The sequence below is a fragment of the Narcine bancroftii genome, chromosome 6 (assembly GCF_036971445.1).
Source record: "Narcine bancroftii isolate sNarBan1 chromosome 6, sNarBan1.hap1, whole genome shotgun sequence".
In the NCBI taxonomy this organism is placed as follows: Eukaryota; Metazoa; Chordata; class Chondrichthyes; order Torpediniformes; family Narcinidae; genus Narcine; species Narcine bancroftii.
Genome location: NC_091474.1, coordinates 215,794,566 through 215,819,394, shown reverse-complemented (window position 1 = coordinate 215,819,394; position 24,829 = coordinate 215,794,566). Strand labels below are relative to the sequence as shown.

The following is a 24,829-nucleotide window of genomic DNA, read 5'->3' as shown; positions in this document are numbered from 1 at the left end:
CTGTGTGAGAACTGGAGGCAAATCAATGGACACTCATTGTATCTGAAGGAATTGTTGCTTCTCTTTTCCTTTATTGTTAGGGGCACTGGGCAAAACTAATGCCAACTCTTTGCCTTTCAGCAGACAAAAATTAAAAGTGCATCATGTATATTCCATTCTTAATGTTACTACCTGACAATAAAAGGAAATTTTGAGGTATGTTTACAAATTCTCCAACAAGTCAAATTATCAGGCAAGTCAGGGGCTGAAAGAGTCACATTGATACCTTCAAGAAAACTGCTTATAAATTTGTGATCTATGATTTTTTTTAATGACTTGGACAAAGTGGAAGTTTGGGTCAGAAAATTTGTAGATGATACGAAGATTAGAGGAGTTGTGGAGAGTGCAGAAGGTGTTGTGGATTACAACAGGATAGAGATAGGATGAGAGTTGGGTGCAGATGGAGTTCAATCTTCTTAAGTGTGAAGTGATGCACTTTGAAGGAAGAGTCTGTGGTTCATGGCAGGATTCATAACAGTGTGGAGGGACAGAGGGATCTTGAGGTCGAAGTCCATTGATTCCTCAAGGTTGCAACACAGGGTGGTTATGTAGGTGTGGGGTGTGCTGTCCTTCATTTGTTGTGGGACTGTGTTCATGAGATGTGAGGTAATGTTACAGTTCTATAAAATTCTGGTGAAATGCATTCATTTCTGGTTGCTGCATGACATCAAGGATGCATATACTTTCGTAATGGTGCAGAGGAGAATTACCAGAATGTATCTTATGAGGCAAGGTTAACAAAGCTAGGGGTTTTCTCTTTTGAGTGAAGATAGATCAGAGGTGACTTTATGAAAGTCTACAAAAACATAAGAGGGATAGACAGGGTGGATACCCAGCATCTTTTATCCCCAGGACAGCAATAGCAAGTTTTTTATTTTCCACAGAGTGTAGTGGGTGCCGGGATAGTGGCAGAGGCTGGTACAATAGGGGTATTTAATAGACTCTTAGATAAGGCACAAGCATGTAAGGAAAGTGAGGGCTATGGGTTTGAGATAGGGAAGAATTAAATTGTTGTGGTGTACAGTAGGTTAGCATAACACCAGGGACCAAAGGGCCTGTATTATATTCTATGTTCTAAATCTTTTGAACCAAATCAAATCTTTGGTTTGATAAGAATTATATCCAATATTAGCCAAGTAATAAATAAATTCTATCTTGCAAGAATAAACCGTGATTTAATTCTCCTTAGTACAGTTGTTCTCAACCTTTTTCTTTCCACTCACATACCACTTTAAGCATTTCCTATGCCTGAGGTGCTCTGTGATTAGTAAGGGATTGGTTAAGGTGGTATATGGGTGGAAAGAAAAGGTTTGAAAACCACTGTTTTAATAGTACCTAATTAACTCATTATGTGCACCGTTTCATAACTCCAAAGGAAATGGGCCAATGACAATTTTTCTCAAACAAAATATTTCAGTAACAATTGGGTCTAGAGCAGTGATTCTCAACCTTCCCATTCACATACCACCTTAAGCCATCCTTTACTAATCACAGAGCACCACGATGGCATAGGGATTACTTAAAGTGGTAGGTGAGTGGATAGAAAAAGGCAGAGAACCTCTGCCTTAGAATGTCTTCTAAAAATCATAAAATAAACAAAAGCATAAAAATATGGTTTTGCAGGAAGATTCTTTTCTACTTTGAATAACATTCCAGTGAACAATCAGATCGCTCAGACCACAAGGACATTTAATTGATTACAGTGGAAGACTTTTATTTAAATTCATCCAGAATGGCAAGTCAAACCAGCTGAACCTCAGGGCACATTTATTTAATTGTGTCGTATAATAATTTCCCTGCTGAATTGGTTTGTTTAACAAGTACTGTTGCATATTTAATACACAAGCAGTTGTCAGAATTTTAACTGATGCAAATTGTTTGGATAAATAATGTCTCATTGCACAGATCTATATTTAGCAATAAGATTTTGTCAATCAGTAGAAACAGACAGTAGTATGGAATGAAACCTGACTCATCTGCACCAATACTGTTAATTCTGCCATCCTTACTTTGGATAAAGAGATGGTGCAGGAGGATGGCTTCATGTTTCTGGACAATTGGGCTCTGTTACAGGAAGGTGGGACATGTTCCGAAGGCAGTCTCCACCTGAACTGGAGGGGGACTAACATTCTGGCAGGTAGGTTTGTTAGTGTTGCTCCAGGCATCTTAACCTAGCTTGGCAGGGGAAAGGGAACCAGAGTGTTAGAGTAGACATTGAGGTGGAGGAGGATAATGGTCATGTGAAGACTGCATATATAGACAGAAATCAGAGGTTTGTATGTAATAGAAATGTTTGCAGGTGTATTTATTTCAATGCCAGGTGTATTGTGGGCAAGACAGATAGGTGGAGCAGAGAGCAAGGCCATTTCAGCCACAATCTTGTTGAATGGTGGAGCAAGCTCAACAGGTCAGATGGCCTCTTCCTGCTCCTCCTTCTCATGTTCTTTTGTTCTGTTTCTTTTAAAATTGTGCACAGAGTCCTCAACAGATCAGGCAGCATGTGTGAACAGATTAAAAATAGCTGATATTACAGGCAATTATCTTGCATTAGATTTGGCCAGTTCTCTTGATATTCTTGCCTCTATCTGCTCACATGATCCTGAAATCAATTCAGTTGCCTATCATTTTAATTCTGCCTTTGGTCTCTTACATTGTTTGAACAAACCTTGAGGTATATTACCTCAAGGAATAGCATCTCATCTTCTAACCAGGCACATAAAGTTAGCCTGGTTAGCGTAGCAATCAGCGCAATGCTGTTATAGCACCAGTGATTGGGACCAGGGTTTGAATTCCCCCACGGTTTGTAAGAAGTTTGTACATTTTCCCAGTGTTTGCATGGTTTTCTTCTGGGTGCTCTGGTTTCCTCCTACCGTTTAAAAAGTACCGGGGGTTTGTAGGTGAATTAGGTGTAATTGGGCAGCAAGGGCTCATGGGCTGAATGGCCTGTTACCCTGCTGTTTGTCCAAATTTATATTTTAAAAAATTGAAAATTTAAATTAAAATTGCAGCATTTAGGATTCAACAGTTAATTTACAATGTCAGACTCTTTCAGATCCACTGATAAAAGATAATTAACAATGTTAAACAAGGATATTACCATGGTTCCTGCCTGGTTTCCTGAATATTTTTAGCAATTTCATTTATTTCATATTCACAGAACCACTATGTTTTGTACGACACAATTGACACATACTTCTTGCTCTCTGAAGTTTTTCATTTATCTCCCTCTATATCTACCTCCTCAAAGATCATGTGTTATTAATAAGCTTTCAACACCTTCTGTTCAGCCAGCACCATCATCTTTGTGTCATTAAGGCTCTCCTGAACGTTGAATACATGAAGAGGAAGCATACATTTCACAGATCCTCAAACATGTGCAAACATTAAATTAGTCCAAGACTGATCTAACCTCTTAATCCATCTGCAGACATTCAAATTTGTCACTCCACTCTTCAACCTCTCTACTTTTCACTTGCTTTGATGAATGATTAACTGCCTAAAATATTAACTCTACTTCTTTCTTCACAATTTCTCAAAGAAATATTGAGCATTTTCAGCAGATTCTGATATAAAGCCATTTGTGGTTGACCATAGCAACAAGTCAACCAAATATTACAAATAGATTATTCAACTCTGCTTTTTTTCAAAATTTTATCTGCATCATGGCACAAATTGTAAAAGTTTTTCTAAAGTTGTCTTTGAAATAAATATATACCTGATCTTACTATCAATTCAATGAACAAAATCTACTTCCCAATGTGTGGGGATTGAGGGCATTGATATTCATGTTAATATAGCAAGTGATTTTCAAAAGCATGGCTCCTACAAGAGTAAACTGAATGTTACTGCAAGGCTAAATTTTAGTATAAATGGTTTGTTTATCTGATAAATGTCCCTGAAAGTTAACCGGGAAATAAAATTAAGAAGAATTCACAGAAAAAAGTGTTGATTGGTATCAGCAAACATGAATAAAAATTTCAAACAATGAATCAGCATAATTTGTTCATTTCCTGAAAAATTAATTGGTTCCATCACATTGAAAATTTCAAAATCTGCACATACATTTATAAAGTCCAATTTGATGTACTCCATCAGTTTAAACAGTTCATATATTTTGCTGAAGTTTACCAATAAATATGACTGCCCACAGAAATTAATGCCTTAAAGGCATACTGTTACATGCATACACACATACCTGTGCTGTCATCATAGACCACAGTGACAGTTTTCCATTTGAAGAAATGTACCAGATCTAGGATGGCTTGACTAAGAGATGAGAAATCTGGGTATAGGTTGACGTAGAAAGAATCCCTGTTGTCTGAAACTTGATGCTTCCACCTGGTCTGTATGTGAGGGACCCCGAGTGCGTTGCAAATGGACTGCACTGCATTCGCAGAAGAACTATGAGAAGGCCCAAAGATGGCGGCCACCCCCAGAGAGAGTTGATCGCATGCTAAAGAAGAGATACATAACTCTGTTAATAATGAGGTGTGACAAAGCCAGTTTTATGGAACAGTACAGCACAGGATGGCGCGCACATTAATTTGGAATGGGAAGGTGGAAGAAACATTATCATCATGTAATATAACAAACTGTTAGTTTTACTGGATAGAAACTTTTCCTTATGGCAAAAGCATCATGCATTTGAGGACATGAGTTAAAAGTGAAGGGAAGGAACTTTAAGGGAGATGAACAGCACAAGTATATTACACAGAGAGTGGCAGGTGCCTGAAATGGGCCACCGGAGGCAGAAGTAGAAACAGATGCAATAATAGCGGCTTCTCAGAAGACACAAGGGACAGGAGAGATATCTATCAGCGGCAGATTTTTAGCTTGATTTAAATATTGTATTCTGACAGACACGGTCCAAAGTGTTTGTTCCTAGGCTGTACTGTTCCATATTTTCTGTACTTCGTGCTTCAGAATCACATTTTGTTCTTACTTAGATGAAGAGTATTATTTTATAACTTTAGTTGATTAAAATTTCATCTAATACTCCAGTATTCTGTGGAAATCTAGTCAATGAATTTGGATCTTATGGTTTGGAGACAGTATGGTGCCATTTACCTTTTCTGGATGCTTCAAAGCTGTCGTAAATATTTATCCTTTGGATGTCGTACGTTAATGTTGTGTTTGGCAGCAGTGTCCTGTTTCGGTTGATTGTATTTAAAGCAAATTTAAAGGCTAATTCCTCGGCCCCAGATGGGCTTTTTTCCACTGATTCAAAAATACCTCCTGAAACAGAAGAAAATATAGTTGTGCTTTAGACACCAGAAACACTGTGGAAAGTTTCCAATAAAACTATACTGAGAGCAGGGTTGAAGTGAAGGGAGGTGGAGTGACAATAATTATAGAAACAGAAAATGGATGCAGTTACGTCTGAAAAAGAAAATCGGAGTTAATGTGACATTATTACAGTGCCGATGACCCAGGTTCGAATCCGGAACTCTCTGTAAAGAGTTTGTATGTTTTCCCCATGTCTGTGTGGGTTTTCCCTGGGGGATCCAGTTTTTACCCATGCTCCAAAACATATGGGGGTTGGAGGTTAATTCTTCTTTCTTTGGCTTGGCTTCGCGGACGAAGATTTATGGAGGGGGTAAAAAGTCCACGACAGCTGCAGGCTCGTTTGTGGCTGACAAGTCCGATGCGGGACAGGCAGACACGATTGCAGCGGTTGCAGGGGAAAATTGGTTGGTTGGGGTTGGGTGTTGGGTTTTTCCTCCTTTGCCTTTTGTCAGTGAGGTGGGCTCTGCGGTCTTCTTCAAAGGAGGTTGCTGCCCGCCAAACTGTGAGGCGCCAAGATGCACGGTTTGAGGCGTTATCAGCCCACTGGCGGTGGTCAATGTGGCAGGCACCAAGAGATTTCTTTAGGCAATCCTTGTACCTTTTCTTTGGTGCACCTCTGTCACGGTGGCCAGTGGAGAGCTCGCCATATAACACGATCTTGGGAAGGCGATGGTCCTCCATTCTGGAGACGTGACCCATCCAGCGCAGCTGGATCTTCAGCAGCGTGGACTCGATGCTGTCGACCTCTGCCATCTCGAGTACTTCGACGTTAGGGATGTAAGCGCTCCAATGGATGTTGAGGATGGAGCGGAGACAACGTTGGTGGAAGCGTTCTAGGAGCCGTAGGTGGTGCCGGTAGAGGACCCATGATTCGGTGCCGAACAGGAGTGTGGGTATGACAACGGCTCTGTATACGCTTATCTTTGTGAGGTTTTTCAGTTGGTTGTTTTTCCAGACTCTTTTGTGTAGTCTTCCAAAGGCGCTATTTGCCTTGGCGAGTCTGTTGTCTATCTCATTGTCGATCCTTGCATCTGATGAAATGGTGCAGCCGAGATAGGTAAACTGGTTGACCGTTTTGAGTTTTGTGTGCCCGATGGAGATGTGGGGGGGCTGGTAATCATGGTGGGGAGCTGGCTGATGGAGGACCTCAGTTTTCTTCAGGCTGACTTCCAGGCCAAACATTTTGGCAGTTTCCGCAAAGCAGGACGTCAAGCGCTGAAGAGCTGGCTCTGAATGGGCAACTAAAGCAGCATCGTCTGTAAGAAAATGACAAAATGTACAAAAGCTGACCACAATTAGAATTTTTGTGACAGAATTTGTTGGTCCCACACTGGACACATCTGGCCATGTGTGATGGCCAGATATGAAGTAGACGCAAGTCATCCTTGGTCATGTGGAAGTGCTTAGGAAGAGAATTATCTCATCTAAGGCCATGACATATAAAACTCTTATAATTTAACTCTTTTTTTTTTCTTTTTTTTTTCACACCATAAACCAGAAGCAGTTTAAGGATAACTAATTCCAATCTCAATTTTACAAGACATGAACTACCACACTCTTAATACTAAAGGGTTAATAGTAAACATGTCAACATTGCAACAGAATTTTGACTTTCCGTAAATCCTGAAAATATATATTGACAGACAGTTTTGTTCAACTTCCTTTGCTAACAAGATCAAATGTTGAAAAAAAGCAGTGCTCTCTGAAGGCATTTAAAGTGTTGAATATTTAGGGTAATGAATCATCATTTGTCATTTGGCTTAACTATCTATGTTCAATACGCAATCTCATTGTGACACCTTAACTCTTTAACAAAACAATTAAGGATGCCCATGGGTTGGTATAAAATCAGATTACATTATCTACTGACATATGATTAATATGGTGCTCTACTTCCTCCTTCTGTCAATACAGGACTGCATTTCTGTCGACTCTCAAAAAAATAGTCCTTGAAGATTTCAATCAAGCTGTTGATTGAAAGTACAAGCATTATGTTATAAATTACTGAAGGAGATTTCGCAACGTTGTTAATAAACCAAAGTGTAAAGATGTTTCAATCTCAATAAGTGTCTTTTCTTCATCGATATTTCTGTGAAAAAGTCGACTAGCATCAGTGTCATTTCCGGCAGCGTAACAATTACGAGCAATGTAACGGTTAATCTTCCATCAGCTGTTTCTAGCAGTGGTTTTTATTAAGCCTATTCTATTTTAAATTATTATTCACAATCGTAGTCTCTCACAACATACAAAAAAAAAAATCGCAGCGCTGGTGCAGGCCCATAGAGAGAAGAGGTTCTACCATCTCGTCCAACTACAAACAGATCCATACTTTAAACAGCCTGTTAAAGAAGCCAGAAGTGTTTTATTTTGAAATCCTGCAACCACCAGGCCTAGCCCACGAGGTCCGCGCCGGTGTTCGGTAGAGGCCTCAAGGGGTTGCAGACTCTAGGGAAGCAGAGGACTGGCACAAGTCAGAAGAAAATAGGGAGACCACCCCTCCCCCATTTGAGAAGGAGAAGCAGAGGAAATGACCCAGCATGACAGTGAAGAACATGCAAGTGGTGGGCTGATGGTGACTGGAAGCAAGGAACCCATGCAGGCTGTAGTCTGCTGGCGACTGTGGTCAAAGAATTCACACCAGACTGTGGACTACTGGAGACTGTCACGAGACTAGCTGAAGAGGTACAAGGTATCAGAACCAGGAATGCCAGAGGATGCCATGGGCGTTGAAGGCTTCTTGATCTTTTTTAATACATTATTTTTTTTTCCTATATGTAATTAATAGACAATAAGATAATAAGAATTTAAATGTAAGAAAGTTTCAATTACCACTCCCCTTCCTCCCTAAACCCCACCCTCCCAAAAAAATATAAAAAGATATATAGTAATATAAAGAAATGTGAAAAAGAAAAATAACTTCAAGGAAGAGTTGCTTCAACAAGGTTTATATGATAAATTTAGGGAAGAACATTAACAAAGGTCTCAAGAGGCTGAAAGAACACCACTACATATTTATACCTAAAATTTTCAAAAAATATCATATTTATTTTTCAAATTGTATCCAATTTTCTCCAAGGGAATACAGCTCAGAATTTCTGCATTCCATCTTCCCATACCCAAGTGTGAATCTGATTTCCTGGTCACTGCAATACACTTCCTTGCCGCTGCTAATGTTATTTTAACAAATGTCATTTGGTATGCCGATAGTTTCAACTTAGGTCTTGCTCCTTCTATATTTCCCCAAAAAAAATGAATCTGGGTTATGTGGAAATACAATGCCTGTAACTTGTTCTAAAATTATTTCCCAAATCCACCGATAAAGGCTTTACTTTGGAACATGACCAAGTTCCCATCTCTTCACCACACCTAAAGCATTGATCTGATAAATCTGATTTAATTCTATTCAAATTTTGTGGCAACAAATATAGCTGATGTAAAAAATTATATTGAACTAATCTATACCTGACATTAATACTATTTGTCATACAATCTTGACATAAATCTGACCATCTTTGCTCATCAATATAATATTCAAATCTAGCTCCCATCTCTGTCTATATTTAGGCACTCCCTGTTTAGTACTTTCTATTTGTAATAAAAATGTACATTGCAGAAGTAAATTTCTTTGTATTTCCTCTCCTAGTAAGAGTTTCCATCACTGGACCGAACATTCCCTCAAATATCCTCTCAGTTGAAAATAACAAATAAAAACAGTATTGCAAGTTATTCCATATTTATTCCTGAATTGTTCAAATGACATGTATTGGCCTTGTTCTTAACAATCTTCTTTTCTGAACCAAATATTTAAAAAATTGATTGTCCTTTGAAAAAGATAAAAGACAGTTTTGAATCAAAGGTATTCTGGGTGATATATTTCACTTTCTTCCAATTTCTTCATTTATCTTATTCCAAATAGTAATCAAATGTTTCGACAATGGTGTATCTTTAACACCACTTATTAATTTTGAATCCTATTTGTATATAAATTCCTCTGCTAATCTCTCTCCTATTTTATCCAATTCTATTTGAACCCAAGCCGGTTTTTCTACTCCTTCACAAAAAGAAGTGAGAAATCTTATTTTAGCCGTTTGGTAATAATTTGTAAAGTTAGAAAGCAGTAGGCCTCCTGATTCATATTTTCACATTAATCTTTCTATAGAAACTCTTGACATTTTACCTTTCTAAAGAAATTTCCTTACATGTTTATTTAATTTTTGAAAGAATTTTTTGGGTTAATAATATAGGTAAGGCTTGAAAAACATATTGTATTCTTCGGAATGTATTAATCTTAACACAGTTAACCCTTCCTACTAATGTTATAGGTAAAATCATCCATTTTAAAAAAATCTTCTTCAACCTTTTTGAGTAATGGCAAATATCTCGATTTATATACCCAAATCCCTAAATATTTAATCCCATCTTTTGGCCATTTTCTTCGACAGTAACTATAATCTCCATCCATTAGGGGCATCATTTCATTTTTGTCCAAGGCTTTCTGATCTTGTTGGAGGTTTGGATCTGGATCTCGGGTTGCCCATGGTTTGGACTGAAGTCTGTGTGCCTGCAGAGGCCATGGGAGCACTGGAGGAGATTTCATGGATGCTCAGCGGCTCTGGGGGAAATCCCTTTTGCTTCTCTGTAAGGGGTGCCAGACAATTTCTGCTGATGCCAAATCTTTGACTGCCTTAAGGCAGACTAAAGTCAATTTTCTGCAATACTACACCTGATTTATTACATGATAATAAAGGAATATTTTCCTTTAGATTCCTTTTTTAGGGGCTTATTTTTCTAATCTATTTGCTATCAAGCTTTGTTATCACATATATGAAATTATTACATTGAAATTTTACCAGGAAAGAGCTTCACCAATACGACTTGCCAGCAAGACCACGTGACCTCATTCTGTACCAACAGTCTTTCATCCATTTCTCACTCTAGAACTTGACGTACCCCACCATTATTCCATCCACTTGATCGTTAGTATGGCTTTCTACTGCCCCCTCCTAACTGGAAAAAACGGAGAACAACTGAATTTGTCTGTAATGCACAAATGTGCTGGTGAAACTCGGCAGTATAAACCAGAAGAAGGGCCCAGGTCCATAAATTTGGTTAGCCTTTACTTCCTATGGATGTTGTAAAACCTGCTAAATTTCTCCAGCACAATCATGTATTGCACTCAACCCCAACATCTGCAGACTTCCTTGTTTTTTTTCTGAATTTGACAAGATGCTGATTAGTTAGTATAATAAAATTAGACTTTGATGTTAAACTTCATGTCAAAGTTGCATTTCTGGTTCACTCATGCTCGTAAAGTTGGCCCATTCTCTCGCTGTATCAGAGATTTTTCAGGACCATTGGTCTCCACACAATAATAACTGCATTTATTTTTGCAATCCTTTTCATAATACCATTATTGAAAATGACATTCACATACAAATGTATATGCCATTTAACTTAGAACATTAAAGTGCAGGAATAGGACTTTTGGCCCACATGTCTGCACTATGTCAATGCCTCTCATAATTTTAGAAGCTTCAGTGAGATTCCCCTGAAACTCCGATGCTTCGGAGAAAAATACAGTGGCCCTTCCACCTCAGTCAGCACATCTGTCAAATTATTCAGATCATTTTCTCTTAATTAGCAACTGAGAGGCTCACCAGAAAATCTTCAGGATATGTCAACAGTCTGTTCATAAGGAGACGATAATAAGCTGTTATATTTACTCCAACACATTTGGTTGCAGCTACCCAATTTAACTAATGTGTTTTGAATGTGTCAAACACTTGATAAAGTTTGTTGAATTTAAAATGTTGATTTTAGAGCACCATTTGAAATGCATATCAAATCCATATGAAATGTTGACTTTATTTATGAAGGTTACAGAAATTACAATTGGGTAATTTTCAGTGAGGTTAGGTGAGAAAAAAACTGTAGGATATGGGTTAAGAGTGAAAGATAAAAAGTTTGAAGGGAACATTAACTTCTTCACACAGAGAGTGATGGGAATGTGGAACAAAGCTCATTTTTAACATATAAGAAAAATTTGGGTAGGTTCATGGATGAGAGGGATATAGAGGGTTATGGTCCAGGTGGAGGTTCAAAGGCAGTAGTTTCCAAACTTGGCTCCCAGCCACATCCATAGTGCCCCCCCCCCCCCCCCACACACATACACACACAACAAGCACACTCCTCTTTCTTCTCCCTCATCACTTACCACCTGTACTCTCCAGCCTCTCATTTCTCGGCCATCGCCACCTGCCAGCCCCTCTCTTAGGGCCGACTCCTTTCATCCCAGGCCTTTCCACCCTGAGCCCCCTATGCTTGGTATCTCCCTTGCTCCATCCACCCTTCCTCCTCCTCTCGTTCACTCTCAAATTATTAAAAGGCTGATGCCAAATACAACATGGCGGCCACCGAGGCCAGCTCTCATGAGACCATCCTGTTATCATTTATTTTCCTCACCACACCCCTTGGATCTTTCCACCACCCCCAGAGGGGGAAGCACCATCCACTTTGTGAATCACCATTTTAAGGTCTTGGGAAGGGAAAAGACTGCCAGACAAATTTAACATATTAATTGTAAATAAGAACATAAGAAATAGGAGCAGGAGTAGGCCATCCGGCTCATTGAACCTGCTCCATCATTCAATAAGATCATGGCTGATTAGATCACTGGCTCAACTCTACCTACCTTTTCCCCATATCCCTTAATTCTTTTTTTTTAAATCTATCTAAATGAACCTTAAATATTTTTAATGAAGTAGCCTCAACCACTTCCCTGGGTAAAGAATTCCACAGATTCACTACTCTCTGGGAAAAAGTTTTTCCTCATCTCTGTCTTAAATCTACTCCCCTGAATATTGAGGCTGTGTCCCCTAGTTCTGGTCTCACCTACCAGTGAAAACAATTTTCTTACCTCTATCTTATCTATCCCTTTCATAATTTTATATCTTTCTATAAGATCTCCTCTCATTCTTCTGAATTCAAGTGAGTATAATCCAAGATGACTTAGTCTCTCCTCATAGGTCAACCTCCTCATCTCCAGGATCAATCTGCTGAACCTCCTCTGAACAGCCTCTAAGGCCAGTCTATCCTTCCTCAAGTATGGAGACCTGATCTGCACACAGTACAGGTACACAATCCCTTTATCCGGAACCCTTGGGTGACAGCGTGTTCCAAATACCAGATTTTTCCAGATTTCAGAACAAAAGCTAGTTGCCCCAGAGTTAAGCCCACCAGAAATGCTGCCATATCCAAACCCTTCCAGTCGTGCTGGCATACTCTCTCCCCCCGCCCGAGTTGCGCTGCCGTCTCTCTCCCCCCTCAACTGCCCAAATCGCGCAGCCGTCTCTTTACCCTGCCCACCCGAGTTGTGCTGCCGTATCTTTCCCCCCCTCACCGACTCGAGTCACGCTGCAGTCTCTCTCCCCCCCCCCCCCCAACCTAGTCGCACTGCTGTCTTTCTCTCTCCCTCTCCCTCTGCTGTACCAGCACCAGGAAAAAAAAAATGCCAATTTTTGGAGCTTTCCGGATTTTATATGTCTGGATAAAGGATTGGGTACCTGTACTCCAGGTGCAGCTCACCAGTACCTTGTATGGTTGCAGCAATATAGGTTAGTGCAATTAAAATTTATACATCAATTATAGTGGACTCCACAACAATTAAATAGATTAAACTCAGCTATTTCAGATTTCTGTTTTAGGTGTAGATCTGAGATTGGAACGTTCTTGCATTCTACTTGGCAATGCCCTAAAGTTAGAAATTTTTGGCTGGAACTTTTTGGAAAGAATTGCAGGTGTCAAATTCCCACAGGATCCAATGTTATTTTTATTTGGTAATATTAATGTTATTAGACATAAATTAAAATTAAATAGGTTTCGGATTGAATATGTACAAATTGCTTTAGCAGGTTCTAGGAAATGTATAGCAATATCACGGAAGTGAAAAGATGGCATGCAGAACTTCATAGCTGTATAATATTAGAGAAGATTACTTATAGTCTGTAAAATAAATTTTATCTGTTCTGGAAAATATGTCTCCCTTATTTACAAAATGTGGGTATGTACATTTACAGCTCTCTGAAGGCCCCACTTCTCGGTAACCTCCAATCAGAATTTATGTTATAAATGTTTATCCTCTTGGTATTCTCCATTTCTTTTCTTTTTATTCTCTCTTTCCATTTCTTTTCTTTTCTCTATTTCTTTTTACTTTCACTCGGGTCTTGGTGCGGTTGGCGAGGGAGGTGGGAGGGGGCTGGAGGGGTTTGGTAGAGGGGGTTTTCTTTTTACATTTAACACCTGTAAATTTTATATATATACAATTTTCCAACTTATGGAATGCAATTCATATTGTGGCTTAAAATTAATAAATAAAATATTCCAAAAAGATAACTTTATGCATCATGCCTATAGCCATGAAATTAAAATGTAAATAACAGGTGGATATTATTTCACCCTGACATTTCATTGTTAATGTCATTTCCAAACAATTGCTGAAATTCAGGGAAAGATAATTGTGCCAATTTAATTAGCATTTAGTTATATTCCTGAATGGATGAGAAAGTGTTGCAGAATCAGGATTTGGGCAAATTTTCCATAGAAAAATAAATAAGGTCTATTTAGAAGATGTGTTCTCACAAGATTTCATTTTTAAAAATTTCTTCAACAAAAGGGTAAGAATAAGTCTGCAAATGTTGGATTCCTGAGCAAAGAACTAACCTGCTAGATGAATTCAGCAAATCAAACAGCAGCTGTGGAGATTTGATATTTCAGATAAAGACTTTGCATCAGAACTAGGAGTACAATGGGAAGATAGCAGCATACAGAAGTGAGAGGGGTGAGACAGAGTCTATTAGGTGGAACCAGTTGAGCGTAGTGGGCATGAGAAGATAGGCAGACGGAGCCAGACCAGGGAGTGAAAGGGGAAAGATGAACAAAGGGAGAAGAAATCTATGTAGATAAGGAATGTGGGTGATGGGCAGATGGAACCAGGTGGGGAAAGGTGATGAGTCCTGGGAACAAGGGTGGGGGGGAATGGAAGAGGGATAGATATCCTGGGAGAACTGGTGAAAAGGAACACAGGGGGAGAGGTTTATGTGAAATTGGATTATTCATTTTTCATGCCATTAGAATGTAGGCTTTGCAAACTGAATATAAGAAGCTGGTCTTCTAGCTTACTTTTGGCCTCACCCTGTCAATGGAGAAGTCGAGGACAGACAGGACAATGTGGGAATGGGAAAGGGAGCTGAACTGACATGAAACCAAAAGCTCAAGATATCCTTGAGACAGGATGTTTTGCAATACAGTCACCACATCTATGATTGGTCTCACATATGTAGAGGAGGCCACATCACAAGCACTGAATACAACTGAACAGATTGGGCACAGAGCTTTTATCCTTGAATCATGGTGAGAGTAGAGGTGGGGGAACAAGAGTTCCATCTCTTACGTTTGCAGGAAAAAGTGCCAGTGGATGGGGAAAGGTGGCTGGAAACCATGTGAAAAGCAGAAAGAATTTTATTTTTAACTTAGAGGTACAGCAGCATAACAGACCCTTATGGCCCATGCGTATGGCCAACTATCCTACTATCCCGCATGTTTTTGGAATGCAAGAGGAAACTGAACAACCTGAAGGAAACATGTGTGGACATGGGGAGAACACTCAAACTCTTACAGAGAGTGGAGGATTCAAATCCAGATCATTGTTATAACATTGGACCTGGCAGAAATGACAAATATGATATGCTGGATGTGCAGGCTAATTGGGTGAAAGGTGAGGGCCAAGAGAATTCTTTCTCTTGTCTTTCTGGAGAAAGGAGGAGGTGAGAGGTTGTTATGTGAGAAATGGAGGCAATACTTGTGAGGGCTCTGCAGTGAACTGGGATTCATTGGTACTGTGTTGTGTTGATGGCTGGCTCCGCTCTCATCTGATCACATAACTCTGGTTTCCCATCTAAACCCTGAACCCTTCCGAAGACTACTGTGAGACCCTACCTATAGTTATGAGCTAATAAAAGCGTTTGTTCTCCCTCCAGTTGTGAGAGCTTTTAGTCGCGCTGCAATTCTATTAGCTTATTCCCTAAACGATAGAAGAGCTACTCAAGCCTGGTCTGCTGTTGATACACCCTCTGTCCCCTGATGTGGCTGAGGAGGCTAAACTGCTTCCAGGCCTACTTGAACGTGACCAGAGATGTCTTCCGCAACGATGAACTCAGGAGAACTGCACTTATTTCGAGGGTAGGAGCGAAAGAGTATGCAGTCATCCGGGACTGCACTACATATGACGCTGCCATTGAAGCATTGAAGGCTCAGTACCTGAAGTCGCAAGGCACCTGCTCGCTCTACGTCACCAACAGCCAGGAGGGACCATCAATGACTATCTGCTGGATCTGTGGATGCTTGGCAATAAGTGCAGGTATGAAGCGGCAACAGGCCACATTCATGAGGAAGAACAGATCTGGGACAATCTAGTCATAGGGATCCATTTGAGGTACATGAGGCACCGACTGCTTGAGTCAGGAAAGAAGGGCCTGGTTAGCCACGTTGGAAATCGTTGGATCAGGCCAAGCTTAAGAATGATGACCTCAAAGCCAGCGAGCTTGCTCACCCAGGTGACCCCCTCCAAGGACCAGCTGCTCCCGCTACTCCAGCCCTAATGGCTGTCGCTTCACATGCTAGGGAGGACTCCTGGGCTAGGGAGTGCTTTTACTGCACAAGAGCTCATTGCCTGGCTAAAGATTTAGTGTCTTCCAGCTGTGGTGAGAAAGGGCATTGGGCAAGGGTTTGCTGCACGAAGGGATCCGATTCAATCCCCAAGCTGTCTGCCTGGAATTTACCCGAGTCCACTTGTTGTGCTACATGCTCATAGACAGTGGCAGTGAGGAAGCAGCGCATAAAGGCTCGGCGGCCCTCTTGCCATGACCCAAATTCAAACTCGGTGCCATCATCATCGGACGAGGAAGGAGGGCGGCCATCTTGGTCGACCATGAGGTCGACGCCATCTTACCCATACAGGGCAACCCAGGACTGTGGAGGCCACTTGAGTGAGGAGCATGGATTCTCTGGGGTCCTAGCCTCAATGGTCCTAGATCAGGACAGACCTCACCAGTTCAGCAACTCCATAGTGATTGTGAAGGTAAATGGACATTCCAATAAAAGCTTAATTGACACAGGCTCTACTGAAAGCTTCAGAGACTCGCGAACTGTGCAAGAGTACAAGCTATAAATGTATCCTTCCAATTATTGCATATTCTTTGCATCCTATTCATATTCTAGGCATATTCAACAACAGTGTAGAGTATATCTGTCCTTTGAAGGGGGGAATTCTGTAAATTTCACCTGTATATACTTGATGAATTGTGTACTCCGGTGTTGTTGAGTCTTGACTTCCTGTGTCACCTTAAAAGCATGACCTTGGAGTATTTTGGTCCCCTCCCCCCCATTCAGAAGGTTCAGAACAGAGGGCCCTTAAAATCAAAACCCACATGTAGCTTCTCCACACTAAATATTGATTCCCCACCTCCCTTCCTGAATCTGTCCTCGCACTGCAAACCTATTGCTACCAAGAGCAGGAGGTACAACACAGTAGACCAAGATTTTATAAAGTCTGAGACACAATCTCCTCTCAATAAAGGTATCATCAAATCTAACACCAGCCCGTGGAGAGCGCAAGTGGTAGTGGTAAAAGGGGGAGTTGAAGTTAGTGGCAAAGGTCATGAAAGTTATCAGTTCTGCACAAGTACAGGAAGTCACACCCTCTCAGTCTTTGAGGTCACCGTGAACGAGTTGCGGATGAGTACAACAGTAGGTTTGGAACAAGGACAGTTCCACTTAGCTCACAATAAGGCAATTGTTGCTGGGGCCCATTCAAGTGTCCATGGTTATTCCTTTGATATGTAGAAAATGGCAGGAATTAAAAGAAAACATATTGAAGGTCAGAGCAGGTTCTGCCAAATGGGTAAGTGTTGTTGAAGTGGACCTGTTTGGGCCTTTGTTCGAGAAAGTAGTGGAGAGTCCAAAAAAAATCTTTATTTTGGATTGATTTTTGAACAAATCGGCTTGGGTTGAGTGAGTTTATTTTTCCTTTACTTGGCAGAGAAGCAAAGATACCAAATAAATGATCATTAAGCACCTTGCCAAGTTCTGTCCCTACTGCTTTCTTTCCAGTTATTTGTTGAAAATTGTAGAGGTGAGAGATTTTTGAGAAATTTAATAGCTAAATACCATGAGCAATGATAACACATGAACAGGTTGTAACAGGTATATGGTGGATGCTATCTCACTGCTTCTACACACCTGGACAGCAAAGATACATACATCAGGATGCTCTTTAGCATCTACATTTCAGCATTTAACACCATCATCCCCTCAAAACTGAGCAGCAAGCTCCAAGACTTGGGAGTTAGCATCCCATTATGCAAATGGATCATGTATTTTCTCACCTCCAGACCACAATCAGTGGGATTGGTAAGAACTTCTCCTCTACAATCTACATCAGTGCCAGAGGACCATAGAGCTATGTTCTTAGTCCCCTGCTCTAGTCACTTTACACCTACGACTGTGTAGCTCGGTACAACAATAACACCATCTACAAATTTGCCACCGATACCACAGTAGTGGTTGTATAAAGGAAGGGGATGAGTTAACATATAGGATGGAGATTGAAAACTTGGCTGAATGGTGCACTAACAATAACCTTGCACTCAATGTCACAAATATCAATGAGCTGATTGTTGACTTCAAGAAAGGAAAGACAGAGGTATACAATCAATTGATCATTGGGGATTAGAGGTGGAGAGGGTGAGCAAATTTAAATTGATGGGAGTCACTATCTCAGAGGATCTTTCCTGAACCCAACACACCAATGGCATTGTGAAGAAAGCACATCAGTGCCTCTACCTCCTCAGGAATTTGTAGAGGTTTGCAATAACACAAAAAAAATGGCAATTTTTTAGAGAAGATATGGCAGTAAGTGTGCTGACCGGCTGCATCATGTTCTGGTATGGCAACACCAATACCCCTTAGCATAAAGCCCTCCAAAAGGTAATGGACACAGCCCAGGATATCACAGGCACTCTTGAGCACATCTACAGGGAACACTGCCATTGGAGGGCAGCAGCAATCATCAAAGACCCATACCACTGCTGCCATCAGGACTTGTATGGCCAGGTTCAGGAACAGCTGCTTCCCCTCCACCATCAGCTTCTCAATGACAAACTCATTCAGAGACTTTTTTAAGAACTCTTACTTGTGCACTTTATTGTTTTTTTTTTCATTTGTATTGCGCAGTTTGTGTACAATTTATTTTTTTGCACTTCCAATTAGTGGTAAATTCTGCCATGCCCCCAGGGAAAGGAATCTTAGGGTTGTATGTGATGCCATGTGCGTTTTCTGACAATAAGTCTGAAATCTGAAGATTTGAGACTTGTTCTGCTTCATTTACACTGCTCTCACTTGCCCATTAACAAGTGATCTGTTGCCACAATATGATTAACCCATATTAATTACATGAGCAGTTTTGCTACAAGACAGACATCTGCTGCTAACACGCACCACAGGCCTGGTACCAGGTTCAGACATTATTCCATCAGATACAGCAACCTTGGCTTTCCATCCCTCTAAAAATATCCATTGCCAATTTCAAGGAAAATACCATGGGTGGAATAAAATTTGTACACAACCATTCCTCTCACAGTAGTGAATATAGAAAAAGAGTGGGGAATTGATATGTCATTTTCAGGCAAAATCTAGCAATCTCTCTGAGCTGTTTTTGTCATATTTTGCCTGTTAATTCACCTACTTAACTTAATTTCTGTTTTAACTTTCATTGAGGTCATTAATGGACTGCAATGTCATTTCAAGGTTCAAGGACTGTTTATCCCCCACGTTTGTTAGTCTATTGAGCAGACCTCACACTGGTAAAATGATGCTTCCCTTATCCTGTTTTAAAGAGAACTTTTTCTCTGCAACACTATACTCTGCATTTTATTTCACGTATCTGGGAGTGGGTCCCTTTTGCAGAAAATAGCTGTAGAGAGCTTTTCTCTTGAGATGGAGACAGAGAGATTGTAAAAGGGGTGAGATGGACAAAGTGAATTTAAGAGTAGCAACACAGTGGATAAAGTTGACAAGCTCATCATGGGTGCAGGAGGCACCCATAATTACCTCAGCTACACCTCTTCTCAACCTCTCTCCCTTATCTCAATTTCTCTACCTCTGTCACTGCTCACAGGATGAGGTCTTCCTTTCCAGAATGTCCAAGATATCCTTCTTCTTCAAAAATTGTGGCTATCCCTCTACCACCATCACTCGGCCTTTAACTGCACCTCCTCTATTTACCGCAAATCTGCCTAGTCTCTTTTCACCTCAAGATGCAGAAAGACAGGATTCCCTTTATCCTCACCGACCACCCTATCAGCCTTTGCATCCAATATATTATCCTCTATAATTTCCTTCAGCTCCAACATGATCCCACTACCTGTCAAATCTTCCCCTCTCCACTCCCCTCCATCTTCCATAGCTCCCTCCTTGACACTCTCGACAATTCAGTCCTTCCCATTAAATAGCCCCGCACTTACCTCTGCAATGCAGAAGTGCCACACTTGCACCCATACCACCTCCCTCGCCACCATTTAGGGTCCCAAATAGTCCTTTCAAGTGAAGCAACATTTTGTTTGTGAATCTGTAGGAGTCATCTACTGCATCTCTTGCTCCCATTGTGGCCTTCTCTACATCAGAGAGACTGGGAAATCACTTCACTGAGCACCTTTGCTTTGTCCGCATCAATGACAAGGATCTGTCATTAGACAACTATTTCAATTCTTCATCCTATTCCTGCTTTGACATGTCCATCGGTGGCCTCATGTACTGTCAAACCAAGGCCATGCTTAAATTGGTGGAGCAACACCTCATATCTGTCTGGGAACTGTCCAGCCAGATAGCATTAATATTGACTTCTCCGGTTTCTGCTAGTCTACTCTCTGTTCTCCCTCTCTTCCCCATCACAATCTCCTTCCCTCCAGCTCTCCACCCCCTTCTGTCTCCATTCACAGAACTATCCCCTCTGCCCTGTTTGTTGGTGTGCCCTTCCTCCCTTATCCACCTATTACGATGCTCCTCCACCTGCTTCTCCCCTCCCCACCATTTCATTTGAGTGCCTGCCTACATTTTGTGCTCATATCTTGATGAAGGGCTCAAGCCCAAAACACTGATTATTGTATGTTTATCTATGTGAAAGCAAGTAAACTTTTTGATCTCTGTGCAGTGTCACGATTATGTACATCAAACTCTTCCACAGCAGAGAAGTATAATAAGATGCAAATTTGCAGGTAAACACAGAAATGTACAAAACCATATGGGTCTTATAAGGGAAACTTCTCTGTTTCTTGAATGTGTTTTGAGAAAACTTTCTTGATCAGTACACTTTATGGCCCAATGAGAAAAGCAAATCATCTGCCAGATAAAGTGAAACAAGCGTCTGTAGGGCTCATCAAATAAAATGTAACATCAGGTTTCCAATGGAACTGGTAAAGAATATAGACCATTGAACTAATAAAGGACCATCTTCAGCAATGACAAATGCATCCCAGAGTAAATTGGAGTCAATTTTTGGCAGACAAAGTTATAGTTTAGGATTGGGCAATTTTTAAGTTATAGATGCTTCTGCTATAGTTTTGATGCATTCCCATGTGGAAGCATGTTTGGGAAATTAGAGCTCACTGCATGACAAAAAAAGATATAGAAATGGTCCATCCTGCTGTGTGCAATACACCTCTGTCACTCACTTTTAACATGCTTCTTTGTAATGTTCACGTTGTCATCCCTTATTACACTACAATGTTCATACCCACATCACTGTTGACTCTTGAGATATTAAAACAAAAACATAAAAAATCACAGTGGATCAAATCGTCACAGGCACTTCCTCAGACATTGGCACTTCGTACATTCTGGGAATAGTTTCCAGGTAAGATCTGGAATTTTTTTTTTGGTCACAAGGGAGGAGCGGACTGCAGCCAGGCAGGAAATGAAAGACAGAACAAGTTCTTCCTCTCAAATGTGAGAAGTCACATGAAGGTTCTCGCTCCAAAGGATTCAGTTGGAGACTTTGATGCGGCAGCCCAGGAAAAAAAAGGTAATTGACATAATTCTTGGAGCATTGTCCAATCTATCCAAAAGACTGCATAAAATCTCAAGGAGCACAGTGGAGTCAGCTCCAGCCTTCCGTATGACTTTATAGGAAACATGTAGTCGATTTATCCAGCAAGTAAAAGACAGCCCACTCCATTTGAAAATTGACATAAATAACGGAGAGATTCCAACCAAATTAGTACTTTGTCTATTGTGTAGAAAAACACACACAGTACCCATGATCCATTTCTAGGACAGCTTCTTATCAGCAGTTATTTCCTGGAAAATTACATTTCAACACAGTGAATCCAATCAATAGATTCGATGGTTGCTTTCACATCTTTTATTAGATTCAAGTAAAAAATAATAATAATCGCATACAAGGATATGACTTAGTTATTTGCTGAGCTTAGTCATTCTTATGTCACATGAAAACTGTGGGGTAAAAGTTCATCTTTGATCACCAACTCATTTTTAGCGTAGAATGAATATAGAGGACCAAATAGCCTTCCATTTCATAAACATATATAATCCTAAGGTATTCGATATGCTGAATACAATGGACAAAATTTTTCTTTTAAAGTTTGCTTCCAGAAAAAAAAATTGGGGGTTATGCTGCACAAAGATCATTTCTGATTTGCTGTATCACAAAGGAAGCTGGAGAAACATCAAATTAATTTTTATTGAATTTAGCATGCTTAATTGCATAATGATGCTGACACGTTGCATTAGTTCAACTGACCTAAAAATGTTCTGCCGCTGATTTTTTGTTTGTACTCAACATCTGATGCCTCTCATGTCAGTATTCAACAATAACCGCGTTGTATTAATGGATTCCATTTGCACTGATATCACTTTTCCATGGTCACAATGTCCTGATGAAACCTTTCACCATGTTCGTCACTGACTGCACCAAGATCAGCCGGGAAACCCAAGTGCAAATGCAGAAAATTAATTTTCAATGATATATTCCACTTCATAGATTTGTATGCTTGAAGTTGACTTAAAATATGACAGGAAATCACAAAAATAGCTAATATCTAAAAAAATGATACATGGTCAGAAAATTTTAAGGTGATTTTCATGAACAGCAGCATTAAATATACTCAGAAGTGTTCAGGATGCAAAAATCTTTGTGGTCTAGTGATATCAAAGTTTACAGCAGTAGAAATTCATTTTTCTCTGGTACCAGCAGCAGCCAATGCTGTGGTGCCCCTTAGCACTGGAGAACACAGGCAAATTTCATCTGTTGTACACTTTATGCACAATTTACAATCTGATCATTATATAACCCCTCCACAAAACCCTTACTAACTCCTCTACATCAATCAAAATGCCAATAAGGTGTTTGTTATTTATGAGATTCAATAACACTCCTTTTGAATGAGAAAGCCACTCTTACAGAAGGGCTTGGCTTCTCAAGGTCAATCCCTCAAGTATAAACAAAGGCACAATCTATTCAAACAAGCTGAAGCTGCTCAACACTGGCAGGAGTCAAATCTGTGACAGGTTTCAGGAATAATGTAATTGTAGATGAATGCTTTTCTATTGTGAAAGAGAATACAGGCCTCTGATCATAGACATTGTAAGCAAAGGGAACACTTTTTTTCTGAATTTGTAACTAGATATGATAACAAGTGACTAGTTCGATTAATTAAGAGATGTGATTATTTATGTCCCTGATGGAGTTAATCATGTAGCAAGAAATCTGAAGAAAAGGTTTGATTGATTATCACACAGTTGAGGACAGAAGGCTTTGATCTCGATCCAACCCATCTATTTAATCAGATTCATCAAGTCAATATAATTATTGAACTGGAAGGTACCACCCAAAAATGTCTCACTGTACCAAAATCTGGATTTGTATGACTGAATAGTAATTAATTATCTTTAATCATTAAAGATGTGATATGTTAATAATCCAGAAAAAATAAAACGTTCCAGTTACTCCTTTCTGCTTATATTACTAAAACTGAATTCCTGTCTCTTAATCCAATGATTTATCAAATATTGGAAATCATATTTGCTTCCACTCTCAAAACCTGTTGAATTCTTATTAAATTGCTCATTGAGTTATTTTGCACTTGTCTCATGTAATTATATTCTCTCACATTATCATCGTAGCAAATCTATTCATCAGCTGAGAGTTAAGGCAGATGGATGATCTCGATCTGCCGGCTTCCTCCCAGCAGGTTAAGTTAATATTGCCACATAGATTTTGCCTTCCTCATGCTTCCAGTGTTTTATCCTATAATGGGATAGCATTGCTGCATCTCATGCATCCAACTGTGAATGGTTCCAACACCTTCAGTTGGGGGACCATGTGGGGCTTCAATAATCCAGGAAATTTATTATAAAGTTCAAAAGCAAAGCAAAATTTAACTAAAAATGTGCTCCATACAAGAGCAATCTGTAGCTAAACTAACATTCTCCACCAATCCCAAAGACTATCCCAACTCTTTATCAAGAGCAACCAATATGGTTATTCGGCATTTAATTAGTGAAGGAGGTGCACCCACTGTATGAAGTGTGAACAAGTGAGCATTTACACGTCAACACTGAGAATCACTGATTTGATAATCCTGTACATATTGATCAGAGCATTAACGCAAATGTATTTAGTGTCCAATTATGAAATCTTTCTGAAAAGTTCTACTGACTGTGATCCAGATATGACACATCTATGTATGTCATTAATGGAAGGAAGTAGTTCTCCATGATAATATGATAGGTTTTTTATTGCCTTAGTATTACTGACTGACCGACCACCCCATGTCATGCTGGCACCTAGCACCTTAAATGTGGACTGCAAGATGGACCACTATAAAATGCAGGCTACCTTCCCATACCTTGATAACTTGACCATCTACAGCCACAACCTGCAGGACTATGAGGGCAACCTTTGAAAATTCCTCCGGGCCGCAAAGCTCTTGAACCACATAACAGGGAGAAAGATGTGTCCCAGACAATCCGACAAGCCATTCTCGCCTGCGTGGTCGAAAACAGCAGGATTGATCCTGAGACTACATTCTCCCTCTGCTGGAGCTACCCCTTCACCCCACCCTCAGAAACTTGAAGAGATGTCTGGGTTTCTTCTCATACTATGTTCAATGAATCCCCAACTATGCAGATGAGGCTTGCCCATTGGTCAAAGCCACCTCTTCCCGCCCCCCCTGTTGGCAGAGGCCCTGCAGCCTTTGGCTGCATCAAGGACAACATTGCCAAGGCAGCAATGCATGCTATAGATGAGTCCACACCATTCCAGGTGGAGAGCGATACATCTGACATTGCCATGGCTGCTACACTCAAACAAGCAGGCATACCCTTCACCTTCTTCTCATGCACCCTCCAAAGCCCTGAAGTCCACCACTCCTCA

The 24,829-nt window shown here is 40.3% G+C and overlaps 1 protein-coding gene across 2 annotated transcripts in view; it reads right to left on the bottom strand.

The window, feature by feature from the left end:
- Positions 1–24,829, bottom strand: part of LOC138737038 (glutamate receptor ionotropic, kainate 2) — a 511,494-nt gene that overhangs the window by 297,354 nt on the left and 189,311 nt on the right. For both annotated transcript variants that reach the window (XM_069887457.1, XM_069887458.1), the window contains exons 2-3: positions 5,107–5,274; positions 4,235–4,492 (exon numbers count right to left, since the gene is read on the bottom strand). In XM_069887457.1, coding sequence (XP_069743558.1) covers positions 4,235–4,492; positions 5,107–5,274 — 426 coding nt within the window. The remainder of the gene's footprint in view (positions 1–4,234; positions 4,493–5,106; positions 5,275–24,829) is intronic.